Source organism: Kwoniella bestiolae, chromosome 7 (assembly GCF_000512585.2).
Source record: "Kwoniella bestiolae CBS 10118 chromosome 7, complete sequence".
Classification (NCBI taxonomy): Eukaryota; Fungi; Basidiomycota; class Tremellomycetes; order Tremellales; family Cryptococcaceae; genus Kwoniella; species Kwoniella bestiolae.
In genome coordinates this window covers 1,574,408-1,601,318 of record NC_089247.1, presented here as the reverse complement: position 1 = coordinate 1,601,318, position 26,911 = coordinate 1,574,408, and the positions used below count along the sequence as shown (strand labels likewise).

The window sequence follows — 26,911 nt, the reverse complement described above, 5'->3', positions numbered from 1 at the left end:
GCGTATGTTTCGCATGGGTATCTAGGTGGATGGTCCCAGTGAGATGGGAGAAAGCAGCCAAGACGGCTTTGAGATTTCTTCTGACCTCTGGCGCTCGGGAAATCGATGGTGTAATCTGGGATAGTTGTAGCCATACATCCGGGGCAGATTCTGTGTGATCTCGGATGGGAAGGGGTTTACAAGCCGGTGAGTCATGTGAGCATTGTTGTCAACACCCTGTGCCTGTTCCTGAAGTGCTACCAGAAGTATTACCAGGAATGGTGGAAGAGGAGGTGGGGATGATGGACGATACGATGGAAGATTGACTTGTCGAACTTGAATTGGGGGCCTTCCTCAGACTCGTCGAAATGGCATCTTCCTCTTCTGCTGCTACGCCCGTACCGTTCGACAAGGTATCGTTGAGGGGTACGAGGTAATCTATATCCTCGTTTACTTGCGGTAAGAAGAACTTTGTCATAGCTTGAGGAGGCGACAAAGTACCTCTGGATAATCTGTTTAACTTCCTCTGAGAAGAAGACATAACCTCTTTGGCAGAGCTGAATCCTCCTATGGTCCTTCGTCGCTTGTGTCCATGTGAATGACCGGTGGTGTTGAGTACAGAGGTTATAGGTGATCCCTCGACTGCCTCTGCAGCAGCCAACAGACCATGTAACTTATCCGGCGTGGAGGCTCTTCTACGATGTTTGTATTCTGGTGATTGACTTGCACGCCGTTTCTTACTTTCCAATTGATATCCCTCGATCTCACCCTCATCAATATCGATATCCCCATCAGGGAGTGATTTAGCTTTTAAGGTTGGGGTCTTATCTGCCAAAGTAGCTATTTCAGCGAATTCCTCCAGGACAGATCGAGTGGCAGGCGTATCGGGTAATTGTCTCTTCGAGCTTGATATGGGAGAGACCAGTGTAGATTGCGTGGGTGATCTCGATTGGCTCTGACTCTGACTCTGTTTGAGTTTCTTGGATGAGGAGCCATTAAGACCGTTGTTTGTTGTTTTGAGAGCAGCTGGCTTGACAGGTTGATCCATCTCATCTTCATCTGTTATGTCTTTACCGTGCCATACCAGTCCGCGTATGTTGGGTGGTTCGCATGAGGTACCGGTTGGATAGTCCCATTGAGAATGCGGGAAAGCAGCCAAGACGGCTTTGGAGATTTCTTCGACCTCTGGCGCTCGGGGAAATCGTTCGAGTAGTAGATGTCGGATACCGTTGAGTGGCATACATGGCGTGAGGACTGTGTGAGGCGGTGGGAGATGATGGAAGTTTGTACGAAGCCTAGAGTGAGATGTGAGCAGTTGATCAACACCCTGTGGTTTGGGTGTGCAGATGGGGACAAATTAAGGGCAGTGGGAGGGATGTGTTTTTATCACCAATGAGGAGCAGAGGAAAGAAGGAGATAAGGGAATAAACCAACTCACCAAGAGATCAAGTCGATACTCGCCCCATTCCTCAATACCATCTTCGCTTGAAAAGCAGGAGCCAGCGGACTACTCCCCTCCTTCTTGTTACCCGTATCAACCATCAACTTGTCCTGCTTCGTTTCCTCCTGTATCTCATCCAATGTATGTTTATTCTCATCATTGTTATTCTCCTCCTCATCATCGTCAAATAGCTTCCGTTCAATCTTGGTTCTCTCACTTGCCAAACCCCTTTCGGACCGCCCATACTCCCCTGGCCGATAGGGCGAGTATGGTGTATAGGTCGTAGAGTGGTATCTCGACGAAGAAGGGTGATTGGGGTCGAATGAGGGTGGGAATCGTAATGATCCGATTCCATTGCCGTTGGGGGCGTTGCTGGAGGTAGATACGGATATGGATATGCTTGATGAGGTCGAGGGGGACATTGATAGTGGGGTGGGGTAGAGCTTGTTGATGGAAGTTGAGGGGTTGGAGGGTTTACGAGGGGATGTTCGGGTTGGTGGTGACTTCATGGCAAGTCAGCTTTGTTATGATTTGTTTGGAGGTTGATGTGGAAGATAAGTGGGACTTACCTGTACCGAGGTACTTAGACTTTTGTTCGGAGGAGGCATCTTGAGGCAGGCGAAGTAGGACGGAACGTTTCTTCTTCTTCCTTGAGAAGAACTACGAATAAACAAGATGTATTAGCTAATAAGTCCTGCAGTCTAGCTATTCTTTACAATAAAGCATGATCAAGTATGTCTGGTTTATAGGATTATCGCAGGTGACAAGCATAGAGGAGAGGGGAGGACGATCGGAAAGACTAACAACAGATAGATGATTCAGATATACCCCCCAAATGGGAGGCTTTGTTTTCGTTTTCCTTTCTCCCAAATGGAAACCAACCAACCTCCACTAAACTGATATTCGTCCAATGGGAAGTAACTCACAGTGAACAGAGAGATCTACCGTTTTCCTCTGGGTCTTGGAGATACAAGAGATGATTGGAATAGTGTTTTTGACGACAGGTAGGTGAGAGCGATGAGACAGATAAGGTGGGATGGATTCAAAGGTTGGGCTTGGGCAAAGTCAACGTCAACACAAAGAAAGGGAGTTTTTTGATGTTTCGATGTTTATCGTTGGAAAGGTGGAGGGTGGGTAGGTGGTCAAAGTAACAGATTGAATCTCTGACCATGCAGAGTAGTGTGGATATGATAGGAAGAGGAGGATGGAGCAAGCTCTTGTATGTATGAAGAGGGCACTACAACGATCAAGTAAGTATGAGTATGAGGTAGAATGAGAATGATCAACCATATGTATGTATACGATTTGTCTGGAATCGAACTGACTGATTCTCAGTCTCAGGGTAAAGATGCCAAATTGACGAAAACAAAAACAAATAAACACAATAATATGGGCATACGGTGGCATTTCTCATAACACTGTAGCGTGTATCACCACACTCGTGCCAAGTTACTATGATATAGGATGGTATGCATGAGCATGTATATGCAGGTACACATGTATGCATGACAAGGTGGTACAACAGCACAACCATGCATGAGTAATGTACAAGGTACACAGTCTAAACAATAACAACAATACCCAAAAATAAATGCCACAGAGTACGGTTTCAACCATATCAACACTCAATCTGCCACGTTTTGTATCAACAACCCTACGACGTCATCACGGATTGGCCAGACCACTTCCAAAAAGAAAAGATGCTATGAAGGCTTCTCGTAATCTTTCGAGAAATCGATACCCTACGGATAACATGCATGTTAGTATGGTGAACGGTATGTATAGACAATACTCGATAGAAATACACCGCATTGACAATGACGAAGAGTGCTAGAGAGGATGTGATCAGGAAGAGGAACGACACTCACCTGCTCTTTCATATGCGTATTGGTGATCTTCAATGCCCTCGTGGTCTTCTTCTTCTTCTTGACCGGTGCGACGTGGGCGATCTTTGTGGGAGCGGGTATAGCAGAGGACGCAGTGAGTTCCTCTACGAGGTTAAAGCAGAACAGTCAGTTGAATGCCGTGTGAGATTCTTTTCTCTGTCATCAACTCACGCTCAGCTAACAATTTAGTCACATCATCCGTCTCAGCCATCGGTACGTCCGCCCACGAGAAGATGAATTCTGTGGTCAGAGTAAAAGTCTGATCAGCGCTGCTCCAGTCATTGAGACGAGTGGAGATCATGGAACGAGGGAGAGTGTATTGACGATATTGCAGAGGGATGTGTTCCTCTACAGGGTGATATCCATAGCTTGGGAGTGTAGGACTAACCATCATCAACCCGTTTCCCCGCCAACCCCTTCTCCCGCTCATGATCCCAAAAAACAGTCTTCCACCTCGCATTCCCACCATCATTAATCATATACCCATTTAAATTCTTCCGACCCAATCTGGGAAGAGGTATATCCTTGAAGTGTCCCGTCAGACCTCGCATGATCAGTACTTCTCCCTTTTGTTCCAGTTCGCCCAGCGGGTTAACACCGTTCGGCATGGCCTCTCGGAGGTTTTTGACGGGGATGCCGGAAGTGGGGGTCGAGTGGATACGGATGTGAGAGCGGAGTTCGGGAAGGGTGTTTAGGGTTAGGTCGGGCTGTGGGCGAGGGGAGTTAACAATTAACAAATCACTCGAGGGTTAGAAGATGAGAATGGATCAAATGAGTTGACAGCGGATGTATATGGTTGAGATTATTAGAGTAAAGTGGGATTAAGGAGAGTAAACCCACAATATACATAAATACATTATTGACTTCTCGAAAATCCACCCTATCCATACCTTTCAACAACTCCAAGGCAGCAGTCGCATCTAGCCCAGGGGATGTCTCCTGTACTCTGAAGTATGCATCGTGGTAACTCATCGTCGCTGCTCGCTACGTTCATAGCATTAGGGATCAGCATAATGAATCACGATCTGCCAAACGTATGACACAGATATTGGAGAGGTTTTAGATTGAGGGATAAACTAGATCCACCTTGAGCTGATGGAACAGATCCAGCGCAGCAGTCCTAACGTCCTTGTACATCCCATGACTTGCTGAATAGATTGGTCGACCATCCGCACCTGTGGGTATGTCTACAATCCCATGTGCACGAAATCAGTAAAGCTCGGGTCAAGGATACATATCAGTCCACGAGCGAGAGTAATGTTGTACCAATCAGATATGATATGACATAAGATCAACATACTAGGCTTGAGCCTTTTGCTATCTCCATCTATACCCGGCTCATTCTTCACACTACCCACACTTGACGCTCTAACATTCCCATTGGTTTGAGGTTGAGGGGACGTAGATGCCCATGATGGGGTTTTACGTTTACCCGTGTGCATGGTGCCTTTTGACGAGGAGGGAGTAGCTACTGTTCGACCAGATCACACCTGATGAACCCTCAATGGTGAGTGATCTTTTGATGATGTGAAGAAGCCGAGAGAGACAAAGCATGGAGATGAAAACAGATGGAGATGCGAATGAGCTTTAATGTACAGCAGACCCAGTCGGCAGAGCAGGTAAAAGCGGGATCAAATCTCACTTCTGCTGGTGGTACGTAATACGGTCGATCTTCCGACGGAATCGACGAAATGTTGTTCCGAACAAAAACAATAACAAAAGGTTCGAGCGATTGAACAGTTGAACGATGTTGATACTGTGTTGTTGTTAGATTGACATTCTCCAGCATACTACACTTGATAACTTGCGTCTTTGTCTCGTATCTCATGCCTAGAGAAGAAGGAAGAGGGAGAGATCACTCGGTTCGTACAAACTTCCCGAAAAGGGACCACCATCTATCAACAATTGATTCGTCCCCTACCCTTCACCCCCTGATCAACCATGCTCCGAGATCGTATACATCCCCCTTCATCCAGCCACACCCTTCCACTACCTCCCATACCTATAGCTTCATCTTCGCGGTCTCACAATACAACTAACCAGCATTACTCCCCTCCTCCTCTCTTCAGACGGAGATCCTCACCTGAAAGAGACCACCTCCATCTAATTCCCTCAGAGATAGGTTAGAAAGAAGAGAACGCAGTAGATCGCCTCCCTGTCGACCTCGGAGAAGATCGCCGAGAAAACCCCAATCTCAGTATGACGATACGCAGAGAACCGACAGGGCATCGGAGTTGGAAAGGCGTATAGCAGCGGAACGAGGGAGAGGTGAAGATGATAATTCACCTTTTCGTAGTCTTGGGAGATCGCTTGGTACGGGTAACTCAAGTATGACTATGGTGAGAAGACGGTCTACAGGGAGTCACTTCTTAAAGGGATGGACGGTGTACGTACATTCTCCTGGAGGTGGTGGGAAGGGGGACGAGTGGAAATCGAAAGAGGAGGTTGAGAGGTTAATATCTGTCGTTCAGGTGAGTCTGTCGCTTTCCTGACACTGAGCTCAACTCTCGCCGTGAAGAAGCTCCTTGAGTCTCTGTCAGAACACGAGAAGCTGACTGGACCGATAGCTCCACGGCGGCTCAATCTCCCGCACACCCTCATCCCCTTCCACAACGCACATTATCATCCCCTTCCACCCCTTCTATTCCCCAACCGCCGTCCTCCAAATCCAAATCGGCGAATCCAATTTGATCTCGCTAGAGCATCAGCAAGATTGGACCGATAATGATCTCATTCGGTATTCCGCTAGGATCGTTGGGGAAGTGCCCGTAGAGTAACGACAGGTCGCATTGGAAAGTAAGAGGAGGGTGTTGCTCAGGCAGGAGTGGCTGGACGAGTGTGTGAGGCAGGATAGGGTTGTTGGGAGGGGGGATGAGTATGGGGGATGGGAGATCAAGTGAGTTATGTCCGCTTTATGTTGATGATTTGTCCTCTCCTGGCAGGAGGCTACAGTGGGAAATGAATCTGGATCCCATATGCCGTGTTCGACTGGGCGCAGTGGAGAGTCGATAGTGCACAAATCTGACAGATGTATTGTTTGGCAGAGGAACGCACAACCCCTCACATGTGAATATCACTCCATGGGGCGAACCGCCTCCTCCGCCATTGCCCACTCCTCCTTCCGCCTCGAGCTCGGGTGTCCCGCCAAATCCATTTGAGAGCCTTATGAGACGGTCCAACTCTTCCGGTGGTTCTTTGTCGCTTGTACCGCAAAGTAGTACCAGTGGTCACAATGATAATCTGATGGCTTTACCACTCTGAGCTAGGATTACCAGCCGACTTGGAGATCAGGGGTCTAGTGATATTTCATCTGACCAAGGAGCGGACCCACAAAGTACCGATCATAGCGGATCGTCAAAAGAAGTTATCGATCCTCTACCGCAGTCTGTAAACCAAGGGTGAGCATTCATCTAATTGCGTTTGAACTATACGTGCAAGCTGATCTAACGTTGATTTGTAGCAAAGAACTGGCTACACAGGTTGAAAGCCAGATACCTACTGATATCATGCATTCTATGGTCGAAGACGAGGAAATCAAACCGATCATCAAGGAGGAGGTCGAGGTTGAGCAAGACGCTCGACCAGATACGCCTGATCTTCCTTCTCTACCTCAATCTCGAATCAATACATCTCCTCCGCCCACCCCTCCTCTGATAGCTTCGCATACCTCAGCAAACGTTGCTTCACATGATCATCCTGCTGCAGCAACGACGAGTAGTCCATCACCTCAACCTCAACCTCCTGTTACAGCTTTCAAAGCCAAATCGCAGACGCCTCAGAACCAGATTGAAAGAAACCCCTTCGACGTCGATACTCCATCTTCATCTTCTCATATGCATATAGATCGTAGACCAGTGGAGCAGGATAAAGGCGTGTTTTCTAGAGGTATATTACCATTGGGATTTCACGTGGCAGGCTCAGTGAGGGAAAGGAAGTTTATCGAGATGGTCATTACTGTGAGTTATCACCTGACTCCATCTTGAGCCAGAAGACCTTATCAAACTGATGCAGTCTGTTGGATTAGCGCACAGGCGGAGGTATCATCGTGTCTAAGCCTCTAGCGACCATATATATCCTCCCTCTCTCACCTGCCGAGACACCCACTGATGCAGAGCATCTGGATGTTTTGCAAGAGGTATTGCCCAATCTAACTCAAGCGGTCGTCTCGGCAGACTGGGTGAATGACTGTATCGAGGCTGATCGATTGTTATCGTGGGACAAGTATCGTATGTATAATCATGGTCAGGATGAGGATACGGATATGATCACTCCTTCACCTATGAGTCATGAAAGGGGATGAAGTGTGTGTATAGGGTGTCGGAGGAATAGATAACGGATGTTGGATATTGGATGTTATCGGGTATATATTCACCCTACCTCGTGACAATCTTGTGTGTCTTCAATCTTTCACGATTTGTACATTTGACAGGTTGTATATCATGTCTTTGATTGTAAGTTGTATATACTAATCATCAAGTACTATCGGATGAATCATTTTATCGAGAACATCGCAGGGTAAGTGGGCGAGAGTGGGGGAGATTTGATGGATGACTTGATGATCAAATCATCAATCGATTGAATATCTTTCCTGATTCGGTGTTATGAGTATCTATAAACAACGTGTCAAAGGGGTACCTTTGGTGTTAAATATGACATACTTTAGTACACTCATCCTTCTCATACTGCTCATACTAATCAAGGAAGATCGACTATACTACATATATGAACAAGATCAACGGTCATTCCTTTTCCTTCCTCTATTCTTCTTTTTTCTTCGACCCTCCATCTTCCTACCTTCTATCTTCCAGCTGACAACCCTCGTCAATCAGATTCTCTGTTACTTGATTCGAACAATCACTAACCACTGACCCCATCAGTCAAGTATCCACTCGACATTTCTCCTTCCCGTCCTTCTCCTCACGATCTCTCAAGAAACAATGTCGGAATTACTCTTCGAGGGAAAGCGATTCTACATCTTTTCACCTGCTCCCTGCCACCAGACCGCAGAGAGAGGGCGTCAGGCCGAGGAAGGGTGGAAGAAGGATATCAGGTATTTGAAGAGTGATATTGAAGTGAGTCTAGTTATGTTTTTCTTTTTTTCCCTTCCTCCTCTCCGTCTTTCCTTGTTTACCCCCTATGAGCAACCCGACGAATACTTCTCATTGATTCTGGTCAACAGCCGTGTATCACGGTACCGCGTACTCAGCTGACCCACTTGCGATACAGTATCAAGGTGGTCAGATCCTCCCCTCACCAACATACAACGTCGATTTCATCCTCATCCATCCCACTCACCTCAGAGAACTCCTGGACTCCGATCACTCAAGGAACGATCTGGCAATCGAGATCCCCCTTGAGGGATTGACAGATCTTGAGGAATGGGATGAGTACGAATTCGGGATCGTACCTTGGACAATACCCAAAATCATCGAACGATTCGGTAATACTTGCAATGATGGGAGGCGAAAGGAGGTGATTTTGAAAATGGAGTGGGTTAGGAACTGTATTGATGCTCAAAGGGTTTTGGATGGGAGGTATGGGAAGTATGGATATGCAGGAATGAGGATCAGGTGAGCATCAACGGGATGTAGCAAGTCATATCCACCATCTACCCTTCTTATCTTTCTTATCTTTCCTCCTCGATCCCTTAAGTGTGCTTGCACATTATGGCTCACTGGCCTTCTTTGTATTGATAGATCCCAAATCGCGGTCAAAGCTGAAGCGAAGGACGACACTCCTGAGCCTATTGCTGGACCCTCGACTACGGGTCCAGTGAGGCAAGATGTGGAGCCTCGAGACGATATTACGGATGAAGATTTGCGATCGATCATTTCCTCACCTAGGGGAGGACTGGAAGAACTGAATAATATCGACTTGATAGGATTTGACGAGGAGAACGCAGTGGAAATGCCAATGATACAAGATGAAAGGTAGGTACTGTATTGCATTACCTCATCGAGCTGTCATCAAGTGCATCGCTGAAAGTCTGCTGAATTTATTTCAGTGATGCTTCGGATGCTCAAGCCCAGACCAGCAAATCGAAACCCCCTTCCATAGACTTGATCAGTACTGGTCTGACCGTTCCCAGTGGTCCCAACTCCGCTGCTTCCGCACAAGCCAATGATGAGCAATGGGAGAACGACATCCACGCTGAGGTGAGCATCTGAAATTATCTGATTCTACGTAAATCCGCTGAGGTCCATGAATGCATAGCTCGATCGACTCCTTGGTGGAAATGGCGATCAAGCTGCCCTTCAATCGACCAAAAGCGAGTTTTCCAAATTCATCTTTTTGAGGAAGCGTTTTCTTTACCTTACGTCTCCGTAGTCCAGGTGAATAGCTTTCTTCGGCTCTCTATGGGACAGAATGATAAGCTGACCTGCATCACTGAAGGATCTTGGCCATAGATTATGCGAGCTGGAAAGATCGGATATAATCATTTTTCCAAGGTCGGACGATCGACCTGAATCAAGATACACGCAAAGTGAGCTGGAGCGACAAGCCTTGCTTGACAAAAAAATCAATCAGAAGGTGGTCCACTCAAAATGGCTGGACAAATGCTCGAACGCCCACAATACTCTTGACTGCAGTGATTGGATTATTTCACTCTTGGAGGACAGCGATAATCCAGGCTACGGTGGATCTGTGGCAAGTACAGGTAGTCCTCTCTCCTCAGCCGAGGATGACCTCGAAGGTAAGTCAATTTGCCTCATCGAAGGGGTGTCTAATTGGCATTCACACTCGTTGACGATGCTTTTCCGAAAGTTATACCCGAAGTGGACGACGACGATGAAGATGAAGACTACCAAGCTTCTCAGGCGTCTGGATCGTCGACCAGTGATGTGATTCACAGTGCCACAGGTCGACCCAAACGTGCTTGCTCAGAATCAAAATCAGCTTCCGCATCATCGTCGAAGAGAGCAAAACATCAGTCCAAGGAAGTACGACCCAACAGTAAATCTTACAAAGATGAACAAAGAGAGAGAGGTCGTCGAAACCCGATATACAGGGAGAAGCGAATAAAGCATATATGTAACTTGTTGCTTAAGAAGCCTGAGGGAGTCGATCGACTGGTATATCTCAGAGGGTGCGGACCAAAGGTGGGTAGTGTTCTGCCATGCTGTCGTTTGCCTTGCTGATCTGGTTGCCCATTTGACATAACTTACTGCAGTATTTCGTCGAAGATTGGCAAAAGTCTCATAGCCGACTCAACGAGGATGGTATGATTGATAGGATGCTCGAGATTGAACGGGCTAAGTGCAGCTCAGATTAGTGGGGTGAAAGAGATTGAAAAGATTGGCAGGAAAAGCCCAGTGGCTTGATACGTAGATTTATCTGATGGATGAAAGGAGTATGATTTTGATCGTTATAAGAATGACCATGTACAATTGAATCATGTAAAATACAACATGTCGCTATTGGCGGGGTACAAGAACGATTTCATGATGACCTGTATTTTCATCCTGAAGATCAGATGGTATACATGGCCTTATGAAGTACTTCAGATACTAAATCCTACTGTAGATTTTAAATCACCTTAAAACAATCATCCTGACTATATACTGAAAGTGAATAAACGACGAGATCCTTCTTCCCCTTTGACGGTCTTATCTTATTATCGTGTTCGATACATAATCACTCTACTGTATCCCTATCTTCGCTCCTCCTCCTGGTTATCTCCAGGAATAGGCTGCCCAGTCCTAGCCGCATGAGCCCTCTGGACATCCGTAATGTAATTCTTCATCCTCCAAGGTGAGATTCCTTTCTCGTACATCTCATCCAACTCTGCGGGGTTTCGAGAAGCAACTTCGGGGAGCATGAAGATGGTAAGGATCCAGACGACGGTACCGAATCCGAGGAAGATGAAGGCGGTGTTGTATGTGTTGTTTCCTAGTCTCTTGCCGCCGTCCACTGTGACGTCAGGAGAAAGGTCAGCATTGAAATGGTAGGAAGCATAACTTTAACGTGGCAGCCTCTTCGCCGGTATCGAGGAAGGACGTTTCAAAGAGGGACAGGGAGGAAGGAATGAAATTTGTCACTCACGCAACATGATGGGAACGGAGGTGTTGAATGTCAGACCGAAGATTACTGCTATACCCGATCCAAGACCTGATGTTCGCGCTCGTAGTTTCTGAGCAGCGACTTCACCAGCGAATGACCATCCGAAAGCCCCGACTATTTATGTCAATCAATCAATTCATCAGCTTAGCCTACATAACAATGCAAGTGGCACTTATGAGAGTGGGTATGAGATCTGAAACTTACGTCCAACAGATCCAGCAGACCAGAAACATGCCGCAGCAATCAACACATCCTTGGTGGCGTTGGTGTGAGGTACGTGACCCAATATACCAATTACCAGTAACATTGCGCAACATAATCCGGCGAGGTAGATTACGATATTTCGTCGGCCAAATCGGTCGGTAGTCAGGGCGAAGACGATGACGAAGAAGATCTTGATTCCGACTGTAATTGGAGATTATCAGCATACTTTATATTGGTGGCGCAGAGACCGGTCTGAATAAAGGGAGACTCACAGAGGATGGAAGTGATTTCAAAAGCGTTGGTGAATCCCGCTTCCTTGAAGAATACTACGGGTAATACACTACGGGTCAGCCTCGTTTCAGAGGATTACCTTCAGAAGAAGGCTCACTCACATGAGGCATAACCAGATAAGAAGGCAAGACCAGTAAGTTGCTGACAAGAAGCAGGCAAAGAAGCAGCGATGGTTCGTTTCTGCGTCATATCCACGTCAGCATCCAGCGGCCATTCCATCCATACCAAGAATCTACCCATCTCGACGACTCAGCGAGAGATGATTTCAAGTGTTCACTCACAAAGTTAGATCCCTTGAAACACTCGACATAAGACCTCAACACCCCTCTCCAATCGTGCTCCTCTAATCCTAACGCCGCTAATCTCTCCTGCTCCTCCACAATGATATTCTTGATGATCTCGTATTCGCCCTCGACGTTGTATCCTTTCACTCCGCCGTTGACTCGTTTGAGCACTGCGATACCTTGGTCGTGCAGTCCTCGGGCGGCGTAGTAAGCTACGAAATGCATCAATCGTCAGTAGAGTGCTGATAAAAACGCGCACTAGGATTGTAGAACCCCTTGCGAATATCACCGTCGGATGGGCGGAATAATGAAGGGGAACAGGCTGTCTGAATGATGTAAGAGAGGGTAGACTTACAGGGAGTCTCAGGGAGATAAAGGAAGATAGGCAACATGATACCCAAGAATGCCCATTGGGTTAAAATGGGAATCTTGTATTCGTGCTCTCCCAATGTCTTCTTACAGATGAATAGGATCAAAGGTCCCATAAATCCTCCGGTGTGATTCCAGGCAGAGTATGCGAGAAGCATACCTATCATCGTATTGTGGTCAGCATTTTCTGGAGAGGGCAGCGTCAATCACGTACCTCCTCTGATGTTGGCTGGAGCCCACTCGGCCACGTAGATTGGTAATGTAGCTTGGAGACAACCGATACCTACCATTCCGTCCAGAGTTAGCGAAGCGTGGTTGAAATAGATCCATATGGTCTGAGAGACATGTGAAGGTAGAATCGCAGATCGCGACTCACCAGTACCAGCCAAGAACTTCGCTGCGGCCCACTGAGACCAATTCTTGGTGAAAGTTTCGATCATAATTGACTATAGACATCATGTCCATCAGTTGTCATCCATACACCACGAGAGATCGAAGCGTAAGGAAGTGAGTCACTCACCCCAAAGAGGATCAACCAAAGTAGGTATAACATATACTTTCGACCAATTCGATCACTGACTGGAGTGAGGAGCCACATTCCCACGAGTTGACCGCTGCAGGGCATATCGGGGATCAGTTTTTGTACTTTCTTTGTCTTTCGCTGTGAGGTTGGAGTTGCACAAGGTGAACTTACAAGGATTGGACGGCACCCCATGTAGCAGTCGCGTGGGTGGTCAAAGCGATCTTTCCAGCGGCATTTCGTTCCCCTATCAGAGCAAGTCTGTCAGCACTCGAACTGAGATAGATTGGAACGTGGGTGACACGATAAGAAGTGTTTGGGCGGATTCGAGTCGAGGGGACTCACCGACTCGTTCAACGAATCCGGGGTTCGCAATGATGTTACCGTTCAAGTTGATCTGTTATAGTAGCACCACACTACTCAGCTTCCTACCAGCTGTCCAGAGTCGAAAGGTGAACCCACCTGGTATCCATCGCATGCAGCTGCAAAACAGATCATATTACAAATGACGATTGCCTATGAAAATGCAAGGCCGTTCAGTTCAACTGGTGTTGTGACCTTGTTTTGAGAGACGTATAACTCACCTTCCAGAACCTCTTGACAGTCTCCCATCTGCTCAAATTATCCAATTCGGATTTAAGGATCGGCGTCCCCTTGAGGATCTGTTCTTCCTTTGTATCCTCCACATGAGATTCATAGGGCTTGATGTCGGTCATTTGGATCTGCGTTCCGTGAGGTTGAGTAGCCATGTTGATTTCTCTTCTCTTCTATGGGAAAGTGTCAGGTATGAATTACGATGGCACAACCGGGGGAATATCATTTCATTCTGCTCTATGAGTAAGTATATATATACGTTTGCCTACTATTCGATTGTTCTTCCATCCAGTCACCTGCCCTGCAAAGCCCGTAGAGTATACCGAAGAATGGGTCTGGGTAGATCATTACCCCGCAACTCCAACTAGTCCGAAAGGAATATCATCTTTCCGTTTTTTTTTCTTGGTTTTGTGTTGAATGAATACACAATAGCAAATAACCTCCGAAGATGGATCCCCATGGAGGATCCTCGGTATGAAAGTGGGGGGAGGGGTAAACCCCAAGGATGAGGGGATGCGTGTATTAGCGCTTGTAAATGCCCTCTCCCATTCCTTTGGGCTTGTGCGGTATGCTCAGCAGAACAGTGGATGAGCCAACACAAAGAAAAAGGAACACCGTCTAAAATAGCTGTAAATTCTTGGCGTTTAAGGGTTTGACCGAGGTATCCACCTTATTAAGCTTGTTAGTGGTTCTGCTCTTACGCCATCATCCTGAAAACAGTTGCATGTGACCTCGTTGGACCCACCGGGGTTCAGTCAGTCCACATAGCAATGTCTTTGCCCGAACTGTTGGATGATTGACTGCACTCGGTGTATCTTCGAGTAGACCAGTTCGGATGTCCGATCCGATACTTCGAATACTGTCGTGCAAAGCAGCGATAGTGGTACGAACAAGCACCCTTCTACAGTATGTGATTTTTTGGATCCTTCAAATGCCGAGATCTACGCATCGTTCACCCTTGGATACGTCTGAGTGCCCAGGGCTGTATACCGAAGCGATCTATATTCAAGAGGTCTTTCTGGTCACGATATGCCACGTTGGACGTACTGCAGGACCACCTAACGTAGCCAAGATATGGTAGGATCCAATATAGAATAAGGTACTGCATCTGGTAACCATTCTTGTCGATCATCATACACACCACACGTAACACACCATTGATACGATGTTCAAGTGTTTACTACATTTCGGTTCATTCAATTTCGTTAATGGTCCCAAACATCTTCACACTCATACCAATCAATCTCTTCATTCCGTCTTGTTCTTACCCTTCTCCTTCATCACCCTATCCTCATCTGACGATTCAGCTGCATCCTCATATATCACCCCGTCATCCACCACGCCTCCTCTCCTCGCTGCGTTCTCATCGAAGATCCCTCCTATACCTGAGGTTGGACGAGAGAATGCCGAGTTGGGCGTGGAAATGGGGTTGAATGGGGTTGGATTTGTGGAGGAAGGTATGAGGATGTTGATCAGGTATGCTGTGGACAGGCCGAGGACTGTGTGAGGGAACGTTAGATGACAGCCCATTCCATCGATAGAGGGGCAAATGAGATGATTGAACTCACCTAATCCGGATAACTTTTCCGGTGGGTTATGGAAATACACCCCAGTCATCAAGATCATCCAGCACCATATCCCCACTAGACCTGTCGCAGCTATTCCCGACCAGTAATGTATCAATGCTAAAGTCCCATTATCTCTTCTGATTGGTTTGCGAGATTGCACCCTGGATGCAGAGGCAGCCCAAGATCTCCAAGTTTCCGCTAATCCTCGTCCTAAGACCATCACACTAAGCGTAAGGAGGAACGCATGACCTGAGATGTCGAAACCTCTGTGCCATCTTGGTCTGGGGAGAGCTTGAAGTGACTCGTGGCTGGACGTGGCGTGTATATTTGAGTGGGAGGGGATCAGGTTGAATAGTTGAGGAAAGGTCGTAGGAGTCAAAGGTGTGCCTGAGCAATATTGGTGCGGCAACGGAACGTATATCCTACCATTACTAGCCTTCTCTCCAGCAGTGAACAAGGAAGGGAAAGTTTCTCTTGCGATTTTGAGATCGACTCCAGTGGGTAGTGGTACGGCGCAATTCCCTCCTGTCAACGCTATGATCCTATCTCCCAATCCAGCACCGAAGAACCAACTGGTAAATACCAGCCAAGCCACCGTAGCTAGTACCCATACGCCCAGCCTCCTAGCTCTTGCTCCTGGTCCTGCGTTGATGGAGGATGGTATCGAAGGTGATGAAAAGAGGTGTAGGAGGTATAAGACCGATGTCCAACCCCATGCTCGTTTTACGAAGATTACGTTGAATATGTTGGATTTACGGGCGAAATATGCTGCTCTGTGGGGAAGGGCGTGGTGGTGGATCTCTGATGTGTCGAGGGAGGAGGAACTGACAAGGGAGTAGAGGATACCGCATCTATAGCTCTATTTAGCAGTGTTCCTTCAAGGGTGCTATCACGAAGAATGGGAGAGGATGGAGGGTATCAGAATGGTACGATCACAATGAGAGGGCTGGACGGTACGACTCACAACATCAGTGAGCTGACCCCTCCAGCTAATATGAGCTGCTCATTCTCTGTCACTCTCTCTGCGAGCGTCTGAGGCGTGATAGAAGCAGATTGAGAAGTCGAGGTCATGCTCATCCTCCTTGCCGCCGGGGATTTGGGCTTGAAATCGATGGGCGAAGCATGAGAGGCAGAGTTTGTCCGTCGATGTGGTGTGGTGATGGTTGGTCGAGCTGTCTTAGGGGTAGGGGTGGAAGGAGGTTGAGGAGAGGACATGGTATGGGGGATCTAGAACGCCAAGAGTCGCTCAAAGGGATGAAGATCAAGTTGGAATTCAGAGGTTGGTTTCAATGTTTGCTCTGTAACAAAACAGGAGAAGATTGTTGGGGGAGAAGATGATTTGACCTTGTCTCTGTCACCGCTTGTCACTGTGAATGGTGCTAGTGAGGTTGTCGCAGTCAGGTGTACAAGTAGTATGTATGTTATATTGACGATAGAAGCCTAAGCTCAAGGTCAAGGCTGTACATGACCTGTCCATGATTGGGCCACCACGACGCGTCTGACGGGACTATTGTAACTCATGTCAACGAGACAATGACGTCATCGGCAACGAGCAGACACGTTCAGTCGACATTTGGCGCAAGATGTCTCGATGTTCTTCTTAGTCTCCGCCTGAATCATCATCATCTTACAACTCATACACAACATGAATCATGCTCAAAATCAATCATCTAGCTCTCACCGGTTCTATCTCGCCACAACCGTATGACAATACTCATCGACATTAAATGTTCGAGGCAAGCCTTCCATGAGGATTATGCCACCAACTCGGCCATGAACAAGGCGGATCATCATCCCAAGTATGCCCCTTCCTGCTCATGAATGAGAGAACGTGGTTGCTTGTCACACGCACAAACGCATCGACTGACTAGTCATGAAATACTAATGGATCAATAATAGACTTTCTCCGTCCTGTCTCCACCCACAAACCCCATCACCAAGGCGGTCCTTGATCTACCATCCCAAATTGGATTGACACTCCGATGCGAAAACATTCTCACGAAGATGTCAATACCAAAGGTGAATTGAAGTGCCATTATGCTCTATCATTTTGGATGTTTCAACAGACGTCGCATCGGTGCGTTCCCACTCCTTTCTCGAAAAGCTGGTCCACAAAGGACCTCTGCTGCTCAAACGCCTATTTCCGGATTTCCCCTACCTTTACCTTTCTCCACTTGACCAATTTAACACCCTCAAGGGAGGACAGAACAAAGGTTCTCCCGAGGCGATGTGAAGGAGAAATGGAAGTGAATAAGTAGTGTGGATCACTTTGATCTATATCAATAATACATCTTCCCCCATCTCATTTTCACTTCAATCTAGTTCATCTAAGCTATAGAACGATAACAATCAAAAATTATTTGCTTTACTTTGCACTTTCTTTATTGACTGTGTGACTTTTCTACTATATCTACTCGGACTGATCAGGATCTTTCTCTCTTTTTCTTATCATCATCATCATCTCATCCTTTTCTTTCCACTTCACTCGTATATATATATATTAGACCTCTTTTACTTTTCACTCATTTAAATCAGGTTTACATATCTATATCCATCAATCCATCTCAGCTCCACTCCACCGATCAATAGCAAGGCTTAAACAATGCCGAGCTTTTTCTCCCTTCCTTACATCCTGGGATCCCTCGTGGTCCTAGGTGTGGCTCAAGCCTGTTATTACTATGTCTACCTCGAGTCTCCTTACGACTATTACTATCGATACTGCAATGTCGGGGTGAGTCATCTAATCTCTCCCATCCCAGCATGCTCTCCATCCTTTATCTGCCTGTTCATGAATTGCTCCGATGTTTGCTAATAAGGAGATGCAACGTACAGTGCGCGGGAATGGACCAAAACGACGAGAACTTCAACCAATGTTGTCTTCCCATGACTTCTGGTCAAACCGCTCCTGCCGTCTGTCAAACTTTGTCCGCTTCCTGTGCAGCTGCCGGTACCACGTGCACTTGGGGATCTGCCGTTCCTACCTCTGATCAACCTTCTACCTCTGCTCCTCCTGCCACCTACACTCCACCCGCTTATACTCCTCAACCTCGAGATGCCGCTCCTACAACCGAGACCGTCTGGGTGACCGAGACCTCCACCACTCCCTGCGCCACCACCGAGCAAGCTTCCGCTCCTACTTCCACCACTCCTGAGGAATGTGTGTGCGAGGAAGAGGAAGGCGAAACCAGCGAAGCTCCCAAGCCCACTGCCCAGACTCCTAAAGAAGGCGAGCTCGCTCCCGAAGGTTACCCAGATGACTCAAACTCGAGAAGACGACGAAGGAGAGGGATCAAGATTCGAGACACTTGCGTCTGCCCAACTTCCTCTGCTGCACCCGCACCCACCACTCCCCCTGCGCCTACCACCGAGAACGCCGCTACACCTATCACTACCTCTGCCGCTGAGGAGGAAGACGAGTGTGTCTGTCCACCTGAGGGTGAGACCGGCGAGGCTGGTACTTCCGCTCATGAGACACCTAAGGAAGGTGAACTACCTCAATCAAATGTCCCCCTTAATGGCAAGAGAAGACGAGGTATCCGAGCTAGAGGTGGCGAATGCATTTGTCCACCAAAGAGCTCTGCTCCTCCCGCGCCTCCAGCTCCTACCGAATGTGTCTGTCCACCAGAAGGTACGACCAGCCAAGCTTCCAAACCTACTGCTCAAACTCCCAAGGAAGGTAGCGGCCCATCAGACGACTTTGTACCACCTCCCGGAGAAGGAAGAAGAGGCATCTTCGCCAGAAACGGTGATTGTGTTTGCCCAACCACAGGCAACGCTGCTGTTCCCGCTACTCCTGCTCCTCCGCCCCCTGAGGAACCTTGCGAATGTCCACCAGAAGGTACCACCAGCCAAGCTGGCACTCCGACTGCCGCAACTCCCAGAGAGGGAGAACTCCCTACCCCAGGTTACCAAGGTAACGATGCCGACAGACGACGAGGCATCATGGTTAGAAACCACTGTGTCTGCCCCACATCCAGTGAGACCCTTAAGCCCACTGCCCAAACCCCTAAAGAAGGTAAGTAGATCCAAGTTCGTGTCAAAAGAATCTTTGCTGACTGTTCACATGCATTATAAACAGGTTCGGGTCCTACTGTCAGCGTCCCAGAGGAGGAACGAAGGCGAAATATTCCAACAGCACCATACCCAGACGAGGCGAAACGATCCCTCACACCTGGAGAGAACTGGAAATACCCCAGAAACTCTAACCCTGTCCAGACCGTCACCTCCACCACGACCGTCACCACTGACGACTGTGCTCACCAAACCGCTCCTCCAGCAGAGACCACCGGTAACGCAGCCGCTCCTACCACTTCTGAAACTCCTACTCCTTCTCCTACCGCAAAAACCCCTGCTGAAGGTGAGTCCCTGTGGCGTAATCTGCCATAGGTCCGGAGAGCTGATTGACCCATTTTACCTGTTCTCAGGAAGTTCCGCCCCAGAGGGCTTCCCAGGCGATGCAAGAAAGAGAAAATTCAGAAGATGGAGTGACTTCTAGATCGATCGATATCAGAGCGCGAATGATCGATCTGACACCGTGTGTTTGATGATAGTAGAAATAGTTTGTGAGAGTGTATTGCCCGTGCTGGATGACTAGTCAGAGGAAGTTCGATACCATACATACATATTGCCTTGATAAAACCAGAAAACAAATAGACATAAAATGCTACATTTTCCCTTACCTGCTTCTCATTTTATATACGTATATACCATTCTCGTAGAGTGCATATACTCTGTTTGTATATGATTGTCCTGGACATTTATTCCGATGTTACTCTTTTGTGTATAGCCGTGATTGCGGGGTCCGTAGCAATGCAAGCAGGAGAGCAAACGATATGAGAAGCTCAAACAACTTTGTATTGATAATCTGTTTTGTAAGAGAGAGCAGGATGCGTATCGCCTCTAATGGACTTGCTATAAAGTACCTGTTATGTCGTTGTATTTCGAATAGTACCCACTAGCTACCCTTTCAATTCCTTCTGAGAGCCCGAAAGCGGAATATCGTCCATTGTACGAAACCAAAAGCAAAATGAAGGCCGAACACCGGATGCGGTATGAAGATTAGATGAAGAAACATATTTTACACTCCAAAAGGAAGATTAGGGTTACAAGGAAACTGGAAACTGGCCACAATCGACGGCCTGAACAAACAATGTCCGAGGTTGTACAAGCTCGTGCGGTCTACAGTATATCCCACCACTAGAAAAGCGATACACAGGTGGAGTTTAAGCTGAGCTCGAATCCCTCTTCACATGCGAAAGCGGTGCACAATCCAGAAGAGCAAGTCACTGCGCCCATTGCTACTCCTGGGAGTGAGGTGCAGCTGGGACATGTCGATCAGGTCAGCCTTCAAATCCAGGTAGGACCATAATAGCACATGATGGTTGTTTGACTTACTCTACTCCCAACGTATCGGTCCGAGCCCCAACCCCATAATCTCCATACATACACCCTCCACATGATTCTGCTCGACCCACGAGTCATTACGAGAACACGTCAGTCTAGCACGACAAGGATAAAAGCCAAACAGACACTTACCCAACTCACTATCCACACTCAAACATTCAAACGCCCTCTCGTCCCCCGGCACACTACAAGCCCTCAATCCCGCCGGACAAAACTCGTATAGATTCTGACTTTCCAGTCTCCTCTGTCGTATTTTCTGTCTCTTGACGAATCCGCTAGGAGCATTGGCCACGAAGTCTCCCGAGGTATGTTCGAAGCTTGACCACACCTCCGGACCGCAATTGACGGATTGGGGGCCCAAGTCCGCTATCTCGCCGCAGGAACAGTGATACCCGTCTGATTGGGGGGAGAGGAAGGAGTAGCCGGTGTTCATACATGATGCGAGGCATTGTTGAGGGGATGAGACGATCACTTCGAATGAGGAGCTTTGGGTTGAGCGGCAGCCTACGAGGTTGAAGGTTGAGGAGGTGATGTGGATCTATGGGTTGGTGGTGGACATTAAATTAGGTGGGAAGACATGTTGCATGCGATGGACGTAATAGTACAGTGCAGGTATGAAACGACACTCACGTAGGACTGTGTATTTGCATCGCACCCCCCATCGGCATCAGTCCCAGGTTGGATCTCGCCGCTCGCAGGGAAGGTGTTCGAACAATAACATCGATTTATATCTTGCGGTACCAGCGTCCAGGTGGAATATCTGAATTGCTCCGGTACACCAAAGCAGAATTGCTAATGCGATTATACCATCAGCAACTCAGCTGAACTACATTAAATCCCAAGTTATGGTACGGTATTGGTGTAGATGGAAGAGTGTGGACTCACAGCACAGCTTATGGGATCATCAAACGAACCGACATCAAAGCTATCATCGGGGAAGTACTGGTCGTCTACACACCCAACAAACGCTGGATTACCTGCGCTTTGGGCTAACACCTTCCATGGTAGGGAGATAGCCAGGACGGAATAAAGGAGGAAGCATGGGGTCGATAGCATTGTGACTCAGTTGCGGAGGATCAAGCTGGTAAGGCAGAACGATAATTGCTTGCAGAAAGTCGCACAGATTAAGCCTTATGTTTAGAAGGGCCTGGGGAATAGACTGCACCTTGCTTTATAGTGGTGTTGACTTTCAACATTACTCAAGATCAGAATGTAGATACGAACAAACATCGCCAACACCCTCACCTCATGAGAACAATTTGCATCTTAGCCGGATCAAATTGAACCTTCTCCGAAATCAGGCCAAACGACATGTCTTGTTGCATCGTCATTATCAATTGACCTTACCTACTTAATAGTACGACTCGGAAGGAGGCCAAGACATCAGTACATATTCGTGCCGTGGCTGATTCAACGGTGAAGGTTAAATCTTATCTGTCTGTTTATCTCCGTGTGTTCGGATCGGTATCCGGGTGTATTCTTCGTGTATTGTGTGTTTGTGCAAAAGTAAACATCAATACTAGTGTAGTTGAGTATGGGAACACGTGTTTGATCATGAATATGTTGGCGAAAGGAGTTATGACGAACGAGGCTTTCTAGAATTATGGTCATCTTGTTCCACATGAAGGTCACTTGTCGCATCGGATTGCAACAACTAGTAAGTCTTATCAGTGACGACATCGACTCAAATAATCAACAATATGCAGAAGTAACGATTGATGGTACAGAGAGACATGATTTCTGGATCATTGTCTAACCATGGAACCATGACGAAATACGCATGTATCGACAGTCGCTGTGGTCAATTGATTGTTGCAGTCAGAATGGTCCACAGGGACTTGTCCAGACCAAAAAAAAAAGTAATCACGCATCAATCTCAGGAAGCTATACCATATATACATTTCCCAAATACCACAACACAACACATCACTGCACTATGACATCTAATCTAAACTAAACTCATAACTTCCTTCCCTTGAACCCCCCGCCCCATCCCGTATCATCATCATCCCCTTGCAATGGACCCATCGGCCCATAATTGTGTGCTCTCTGATTATTTACCCCGCCCGACCGTTTCTTAGCGTGCCCGGAACCCTGCGGTCGACTCTCAATACTCGACGAGACACTATCTCCCGTAGTGGGCATATCAGGTGTTCTTGGTCCATTAATATACGAGCTGTTGTTATTATCGCCGTTGGTCTGGTATTTCATTTGAGGCGAATAATCATGTTGGTGTCTATGTAAGGGGGATGGTACGTTCCTCTCGGTTCGGAAGGTTGATTGAGATGGGTGGGGCGGGGAATCATCGAATCCTGAATCAAGGATTGCAGCCATCTCATCTTGACCCAGTGTTGCTCCGCCGTTATGGTGGGATTGCTGAGATAGCGCCATGGGTGGTGGAGGGAACGCAGGGTTGTTTTCGTTGTACTATGAGGTCATCGAAATTCAAAGTCAGCTCTGAAGCTATACAGACACGGCAAGGTTCTCATGTTCGCCAGAGAATGGGCAATATTTGTAGACAGAAGAGGTAACAAACAAAACACTCACCCCACCAATCTCCGCGCCCCAAACATCCTCCTCACTCCCAAACACACTCCCCGAATCACTCTCATAATCGCTCCTTGTCCATGCCCCTCGGGGCGTAGGACCCAATCCCAACCCATCATTGTCCCCATGGAACCCAGCTCCAAACTGTCGTTCCATCTCTCTTCGCTTCTTCTCATCTCTCCGCAATTTGCGTAATCTCGATTTCTCCCAGTCTTCCCATCTTCGCAGGGGCACGGTCGTACCGTCAAATACGGCTGTCTTGTCGTCGTGTGCTTTGGATCGGACTTCTCCTTCGACTCGTCTGTACGTCGTGAACAGACAGAGAACTAAATCAGCATATATCCTTCACAGTGCAGTTTCAGGGAGGGAGGGGGAGGATTGAGTTCCAGCTGAAGATGAAAGTGGTATTTCACTCACCTAGTCTCACCCCACGAGAAATCATCGAAATGCCAAAACGAGTAAACGGGCAACACAAAATTCCAAATAGGCAGCGCGAAAAGATAAACCACCATCCAAGCTATATAGATAACCTTTCGGGTAGTGATCAAAATCAAGATCGCCGGTAATCCCAATACAGCACCCAACAACATCAGGGGAATAGCTTCCTGAAAATCTGACGGTGGGTCCAATATCGAATTGATGATCAAAGCTCCGGTGAGACAGATCGCAACTGGTAGGACGACCGTTCCGACCAGATCCATAAATACCACAAATTGCATTGAGAAGCAAAATGTTCCGCATAGGTTTCTAACTCTGACCAATTCCATTAGGTTATGCACGGTTGAATTGATCCATCGTCTTCTCTGGGATAAAAGCACCGAGAATGTATCAGGAGCGACGGTCCGACATTTAGCTTGAGGAAGGAAGATATTTTTCCGCCGGGGGAAAGTCCGTAACATTATTGTGGATAGGAATCGATCTTCTCCCAATAACAATAAATTCTTCTGATGGAGGGTATGTACTTCCGATTGTGAATACTCGGAAACGATCTCAGGTTTGACTAAGATCGGCACCCAATCGTTGTCGGTGTCTTTTCTTGCTTTTATACGGTACATGCTGAAACAACCCGGTAGACAGGTCACACCACCGAACACCGATTCGAAAGCTTTGACGTGATGGTGCGAGATGAAATATTCGTATACCTGAATGGCGGTCACCCATGATTGTCGTTTATTGGCTATTCGAGTTTCTCCGCATACACCCATGATCATGTTGTCTTGGTGCATACAGTTGACGAGGTATCGGAGGGAGTCGGGGTAGATTTTAGTGTCTGCGTCGACCTGTAAACGCATGGACGAAAGGATTTGTGAGAAGATGGGATGAATATTGGACGGTAGGGTTGGTGCGTATAGAGCAATGAGCAAGTGCCAAAAAGATGAGATATGATCAATCAGTATACGTCCTTTCTCGAAGATGATTCAACGGATATATCACTCACCATCAAACAAGTCTCAAAGTAATCCGGCGTAACCCCCATCAAAGTCTGCACTTTCCTAAACACATCGAAATCCAATGGCGACATCCTATCGTTGTACGTGACCCTCGAGAAGAAGTTCATGAGAATCAACTGTGAATCCCTTTTACCCCTATTACCAGGTTTCTTATCCCTCGCTTCGGACGGCATACCGCATTTGACGACTACTATCGTGGGTGTGCGATGACCGTTTTTGGATACTGCGTGATCATTTGAACGAATCAGCTCGATTTCTGTTATTCAACTACTGTATACTTCATACAACCTTCACCCTTTCAGATGCAACATTGCTCGCTCCTAGTCCCCATCAACCTACTATTCGGTAGCACAAGCGATCCATCGATTATAAATGATAAGATCAAAAACCGCAAACCCACCATAATGTCCCGCATAGACCATCGCCCTATTCTCCCTTTTCGCCCCACTCCCCACCGCAATATACCCCATAGGCATGGGATTCCCAAACCTCGGATCAGCATCCATGAGACTAACGCATATATCAGGTGTCGAAACCTTCTCTCCATGTCCAGTGATCATCCCATCGCACACTACCCAAATCAATTTACGCGAATCAGAGTAGTTCGTCGATGCGATCGAATCGATCGTCCCTTTAATGGAATCTTCCCCCTCGGAATAACACGTCACTAGACAGACCGTAAATAGTTCTGCACCAATTTTGGCAAGGGAAATCAAAGGTTCGTTGGACTGATTACCGTTAACCAGCGTTGTCGAAGACGAGTTGAGGCCGTTGATCTTCTTACCGTTCTTGAGCTTGTTTTTGGAATTTGCATTGGGATTGGACCATGGTGCAGTACCCGTCTTATTGTGGATGGACATGTTTGCTCCCTCGGGCATCACCGCTGGACTAATCGCTGTTCTTCCTAGATCCTTGGGCGGTCTGACTAATTTGGCAGACATGAACCAATTGAATATGCACGCCATGGCAAATCGAACCAGTACCACCCCCAAGATCACACCGAGCGATACGTAGAGGAACAATGAGGCGACAAAACACCCGGGAGCGACTTTATCTATTCTTCCTGCGCCGTATCGCGCTTGCATACACGGTATGGAATCCTGCATGGCCTTTCGATGGTAGAATAATCTCGTGGCGTCCTTTCCTGAGGATGGTTGGTTGTTCAGTACTTGTCGAATAGCTTTGTCCACTTCGTCTCCTGATATCGCTTGTGGGTTGGCATCCAGGTATGGTTTCATGTTTAATACTACTCCGTCTATCACCAGGTACTCCTTAAGAGCGGCGACCTGCTCCCAGCTGTATCCCTCTATCTTTGATGTATTCTGTATAGCCAGTGACGAAAAAGTCGAATCTCCCGGTTTGGCTAATGGACAACTCTGCGATGTCGAACTGGTAGTGGTGGAAGTGGTAGAGTTCGTGCAATAAGGGGTGGAGGCGTATTTAGCGGTGGAAGAACATTGGGGATAATCCGCTGCCGTACGTGTGAAGAGGTTGGTAATATCTTGTCCTGGCATCTGCTTGGCAAGAGCATAGAAGTCTACGGTCTCTTGCGTTTTCGAGGTCGATATGTTGAAGACGTATCCTGAGATACTCAGCGTTACTGGGGGTGTACAATGAGTCAGCATGACTATCGATCGTGAATCGGAAGATCGAATTCAGATTCTCCTCGACACCTCGTCATCTACGCTTAGAGACGAGGCAAGCTATACCACCATCCCACAAATTGCCCACCGATCCTTGATCCTCAATCTTCCGGACTCTCCCAATCCTGCGTGATAGACCCAGCAAAGCAACACTCACATTCATTCTGCCCCAACCTATCATACAAATGCCCCGCATTCCCACCATCAGGACATAAAGCCTTCTGCAACCCCATCGTCACGAACCCTACCACCCCACCCAAAAGAATCGCAATCCAACACAACGTAACCTTTTCTCTCCAAGCCTGTCTACTCTGTTTTTCTTTTATTCCAAACCATTTTAAGACCACCGGCGGAGCCCACCAGGTAGTAGCGTAGGACCACAATCTCCACCAATCCAATTCGCCCACCATACCCTTCGATTCTGGGAGAGAAGAGGAAGGGGAGAAAGACTGTGTAGGTGGAGGGGCGATGAGTGGGACGGGGGCTACATGTCGTTCGGGGCGGGTTAAGGTCTTGCCTCGTTTGAGTGTTCCGCTGGATTTGAGAGTTTGTTGGCGGGTTGGTAAGGGGGCGGAGGAGGTGAAGGGCAGGGGGGCGTCGTCGTATTTTGATGGCATCTTGGCCGACGGGTATAGTCTGTATTGAGATGGTATGATACTGTCGTTATTGG

General features: G+C 47.5%; 10 protein-coding genes across 10 annotated transcripts; 4 read left to right on the top strand and 6 right to left on the bottom strand.

Moving 5' to 3' along the window:
* Positions 1 to 208: 208 nt before the first annotated feature.
* On the bottom strand, positions 209 to 2,028 carry I302_108510 (uncharacterized protein; the record flags this gene model as incomplete). The annotated part of the gene is made up of 3 exons (XM_019193721.2): positions 209 to 1,274; positions 1,418 to 1,923; positions 1,990 to 2,028. The coding sequence occupies 3 exons, from the start codon at positions 2,026 to 2,028 to the stop codon at positions 209 to 211; spliced, it is 1,611 nt and encodes a 536-aa protein (XP_019043844.2).
* Positions 2,029 to 3,123: 1,095 nt separating this feature from the next.
* On the bottom strand, positions 3,124 to 4,748 carry I302_108509 (uncharacterized protein; the record flags this gene model as incomplete). The annotated part of the gene is made up of 7 exons (XM_019193722.1): positions 3,124 to 3,162; positions 3,289 to 3,410; positions 3,478 to 3,546; positions 3,695 to 4,013; positions 4,147 to 4,290; positions 4,393 to 4,493; positions 4,607 to 4,748. 7 exons carry the CDS (start codon positions 4,746 to 4,748, stop codon positions 3,124 to 3,126), a joined length of 936 nt encoding a protein of 311 aa, XP_019043845.1.
* Positions 4,749 to 5,247: 499 nt separating this feature from the next.
* Positions 5,248 to 5,578, top strand: I302_108508 (uncharacterized protein; the record flags this gene model as incomplete). The annotated part of the gene is made up of 2 exons (XM_065870687.1): positions 5,248 to 5,428; positions 5,520 to 5,578. The coding sequence occupies 2 exons, from the start codon at positions 5,248 to 5,250 to the stop codon at positions 5,576 to 5,578; spliced, it is 240 nt and encodes a 79-aa protein (XP_065726759.1).
* A 58-nt stretch (positions 5,579 to 5,636) lies between these two features.
* Positions 5,637 to 7,606, top strand: I302_108507 (uncharacterized protein; the record flags this gene model as incomplete). The annotated part of the gene is made up of 7 exons (XM_019193723.1): positions 5,637 to 5,777; positions 5,874 to 6,043; positions 6,104 to 6,202; positions 6,351 to 6,510; positions 6,598 to 6,704; positions 6,767 to 7,262; positions 7,331 to 7,606. 7 exons carry the CDS (start codon positions 5,637 to 5,639, stop codon positions 7,604 to 7,606), a joined length of 1,449 nt encoding a protein of 482 aa, XP_019043846.1.
* A 637-nt stretch (positions 7,607 to 8,243) lies between these two features.
* Positions 8,244 to 10,579, top strand: I302_108506 (uncharacterized protein; the record flags this gene model as incomplete). Its single annotated transcript, XM_065870686.1, has 8 exons — positions 8,244 to 8,378; positions 8,533 to 8,876; positions 9,003 to 9,236; positions 9,311 to 9,461; positions 9,520 to 9,623; positions 9,714 to 10,000; positions 10,072 to 10,406; positions 10,478 to 10,579. The coding sequence occupies 8 exons, from the start codon at positions 8,244 to 8,246 to the stop codon at positions 10,577 to 10,579; spliced, it is 1,692 nt and encodes a 563-aa protein (XP_065726758.1).
* Positions 10,580 to 10,957: 378 nt separating this feature from the next.
* I302_108505 (uncharacterized protein) lies at positions 10,958 to 13,784 on the bottom strand (the record flags this gene model as incomplete). The annotated part of the gene is made up of 14 exons (XM_019193725.1): positions 10,958 to 11,217; positions 11,350 to 11,481; positions 11,572 to 11,772; positions 11,844 to 11,897; positions 11,964 to 12,042; positions 12,144 to 12,358; positions 12,502 to 12,675; positions 12,730 to 12,798; positions 12,892 to 12,961; positions 13,036 to 13,129; positions 13,210 to 13,282; positions 13,381 to 13,432; positions 13,498 to 13,551; positions 13,620 to 13,784. 14 exons carry the CDS (start codon positions 13,782 to 13,784, stop codon positions 10,958 to 10,960), a joined length of 1,692 nt encoding a protein of 563 aa, XP_019043848.1.
* A 1,093-nt stretch (positions 13,785 to 14,877) lies between these two features.
* Positions 14,878 to 16,412, bottom strand: I302_108504 (uncharacterized protein; the record flags this gene model as incomplete). Its single annotated transcript, XM_019193726.1, has 3 exons — positions 14,878 to 15,128; positions 15,198 to 16,048; positions 16,162 to 16,412. The coding sequence occupies 3 exons, from the start codon at positions 16,410 to 16,412 to the stop codon at positions 14,878 to 14,880; spliced, it is 1,353 nt and encodes a 450-aa protein (XP_019043849.1).
* A 1,387-nt stretch (positions 16,413 to 17,799) lies between these two features.
* On the top strand, positions 17,800 to 19,692 carry I302_108503 (uncharacterized protein; the record flags this gene model as incomplete). The annotated part of the gene is made up of 4 exons (XM_019193727.1): positions 17,800 to 17,928; positions 18,030 to 19,212; positions 19,276 to 19,554; positions 19,622 to 19,692. 4 exons carry the CDS (start codon positions 17,800 to 17,802, stop codon positions 19,690 to 19,692), a joined length of 1,662 nt encoding a protein of 553 aa, XP_019043850.1.
* Positions 19,693 to 20,393: 701 nt separating this feature from the next.
* I302_108502 (uncharacterized protein) lies at positions 20,394 to 21,656 on the bottom strand (the record flags this gene model as incomplete). Its single annotated transcript, XM_019193728.1, has 5 exons — positions 20,394 to 20,517; positions 20,592 to 20,658; positions 20,733 to 21,138; positions 21,231 to 21,392; positions 21,486 to 21,656. 5 exons carry the CDS (start codon positions 21,654 to 21,656, stop codon positions 20,394 to 20,396), a joined length of 930 nt encoding a protein of 309 aa, XP_019043851.1.
* A 903-nt stretch (positions 21,657 to 22,559) lies between these two features.
* On the bottom strand, positions 22,560 to 26,858 carry I302_108501 (uncharacterized protein; the record flags this gene model as incomplete). Its single annotated transcript, XM_019193729.1, has 6 exons — positions 22,560 to 23,027; positions 23,148 to 23,448; positions 23,565 to 24,427; positions 24,586 to 24,821; positions 24,999 to 26,198; positions 26,399 to 26,858. The coding sequence occupies 6 exons, from the start codon at positions 26,856 to 26,858 to the stop codon at positions 22,560 to 22,562; spliced, it is 3,528 nt and encodes a 1,175-aa protein (XP_019043852.1).
* Between the last annotated feature and the right edge of the window lie 53 nt (positions 26,859 to 26,911).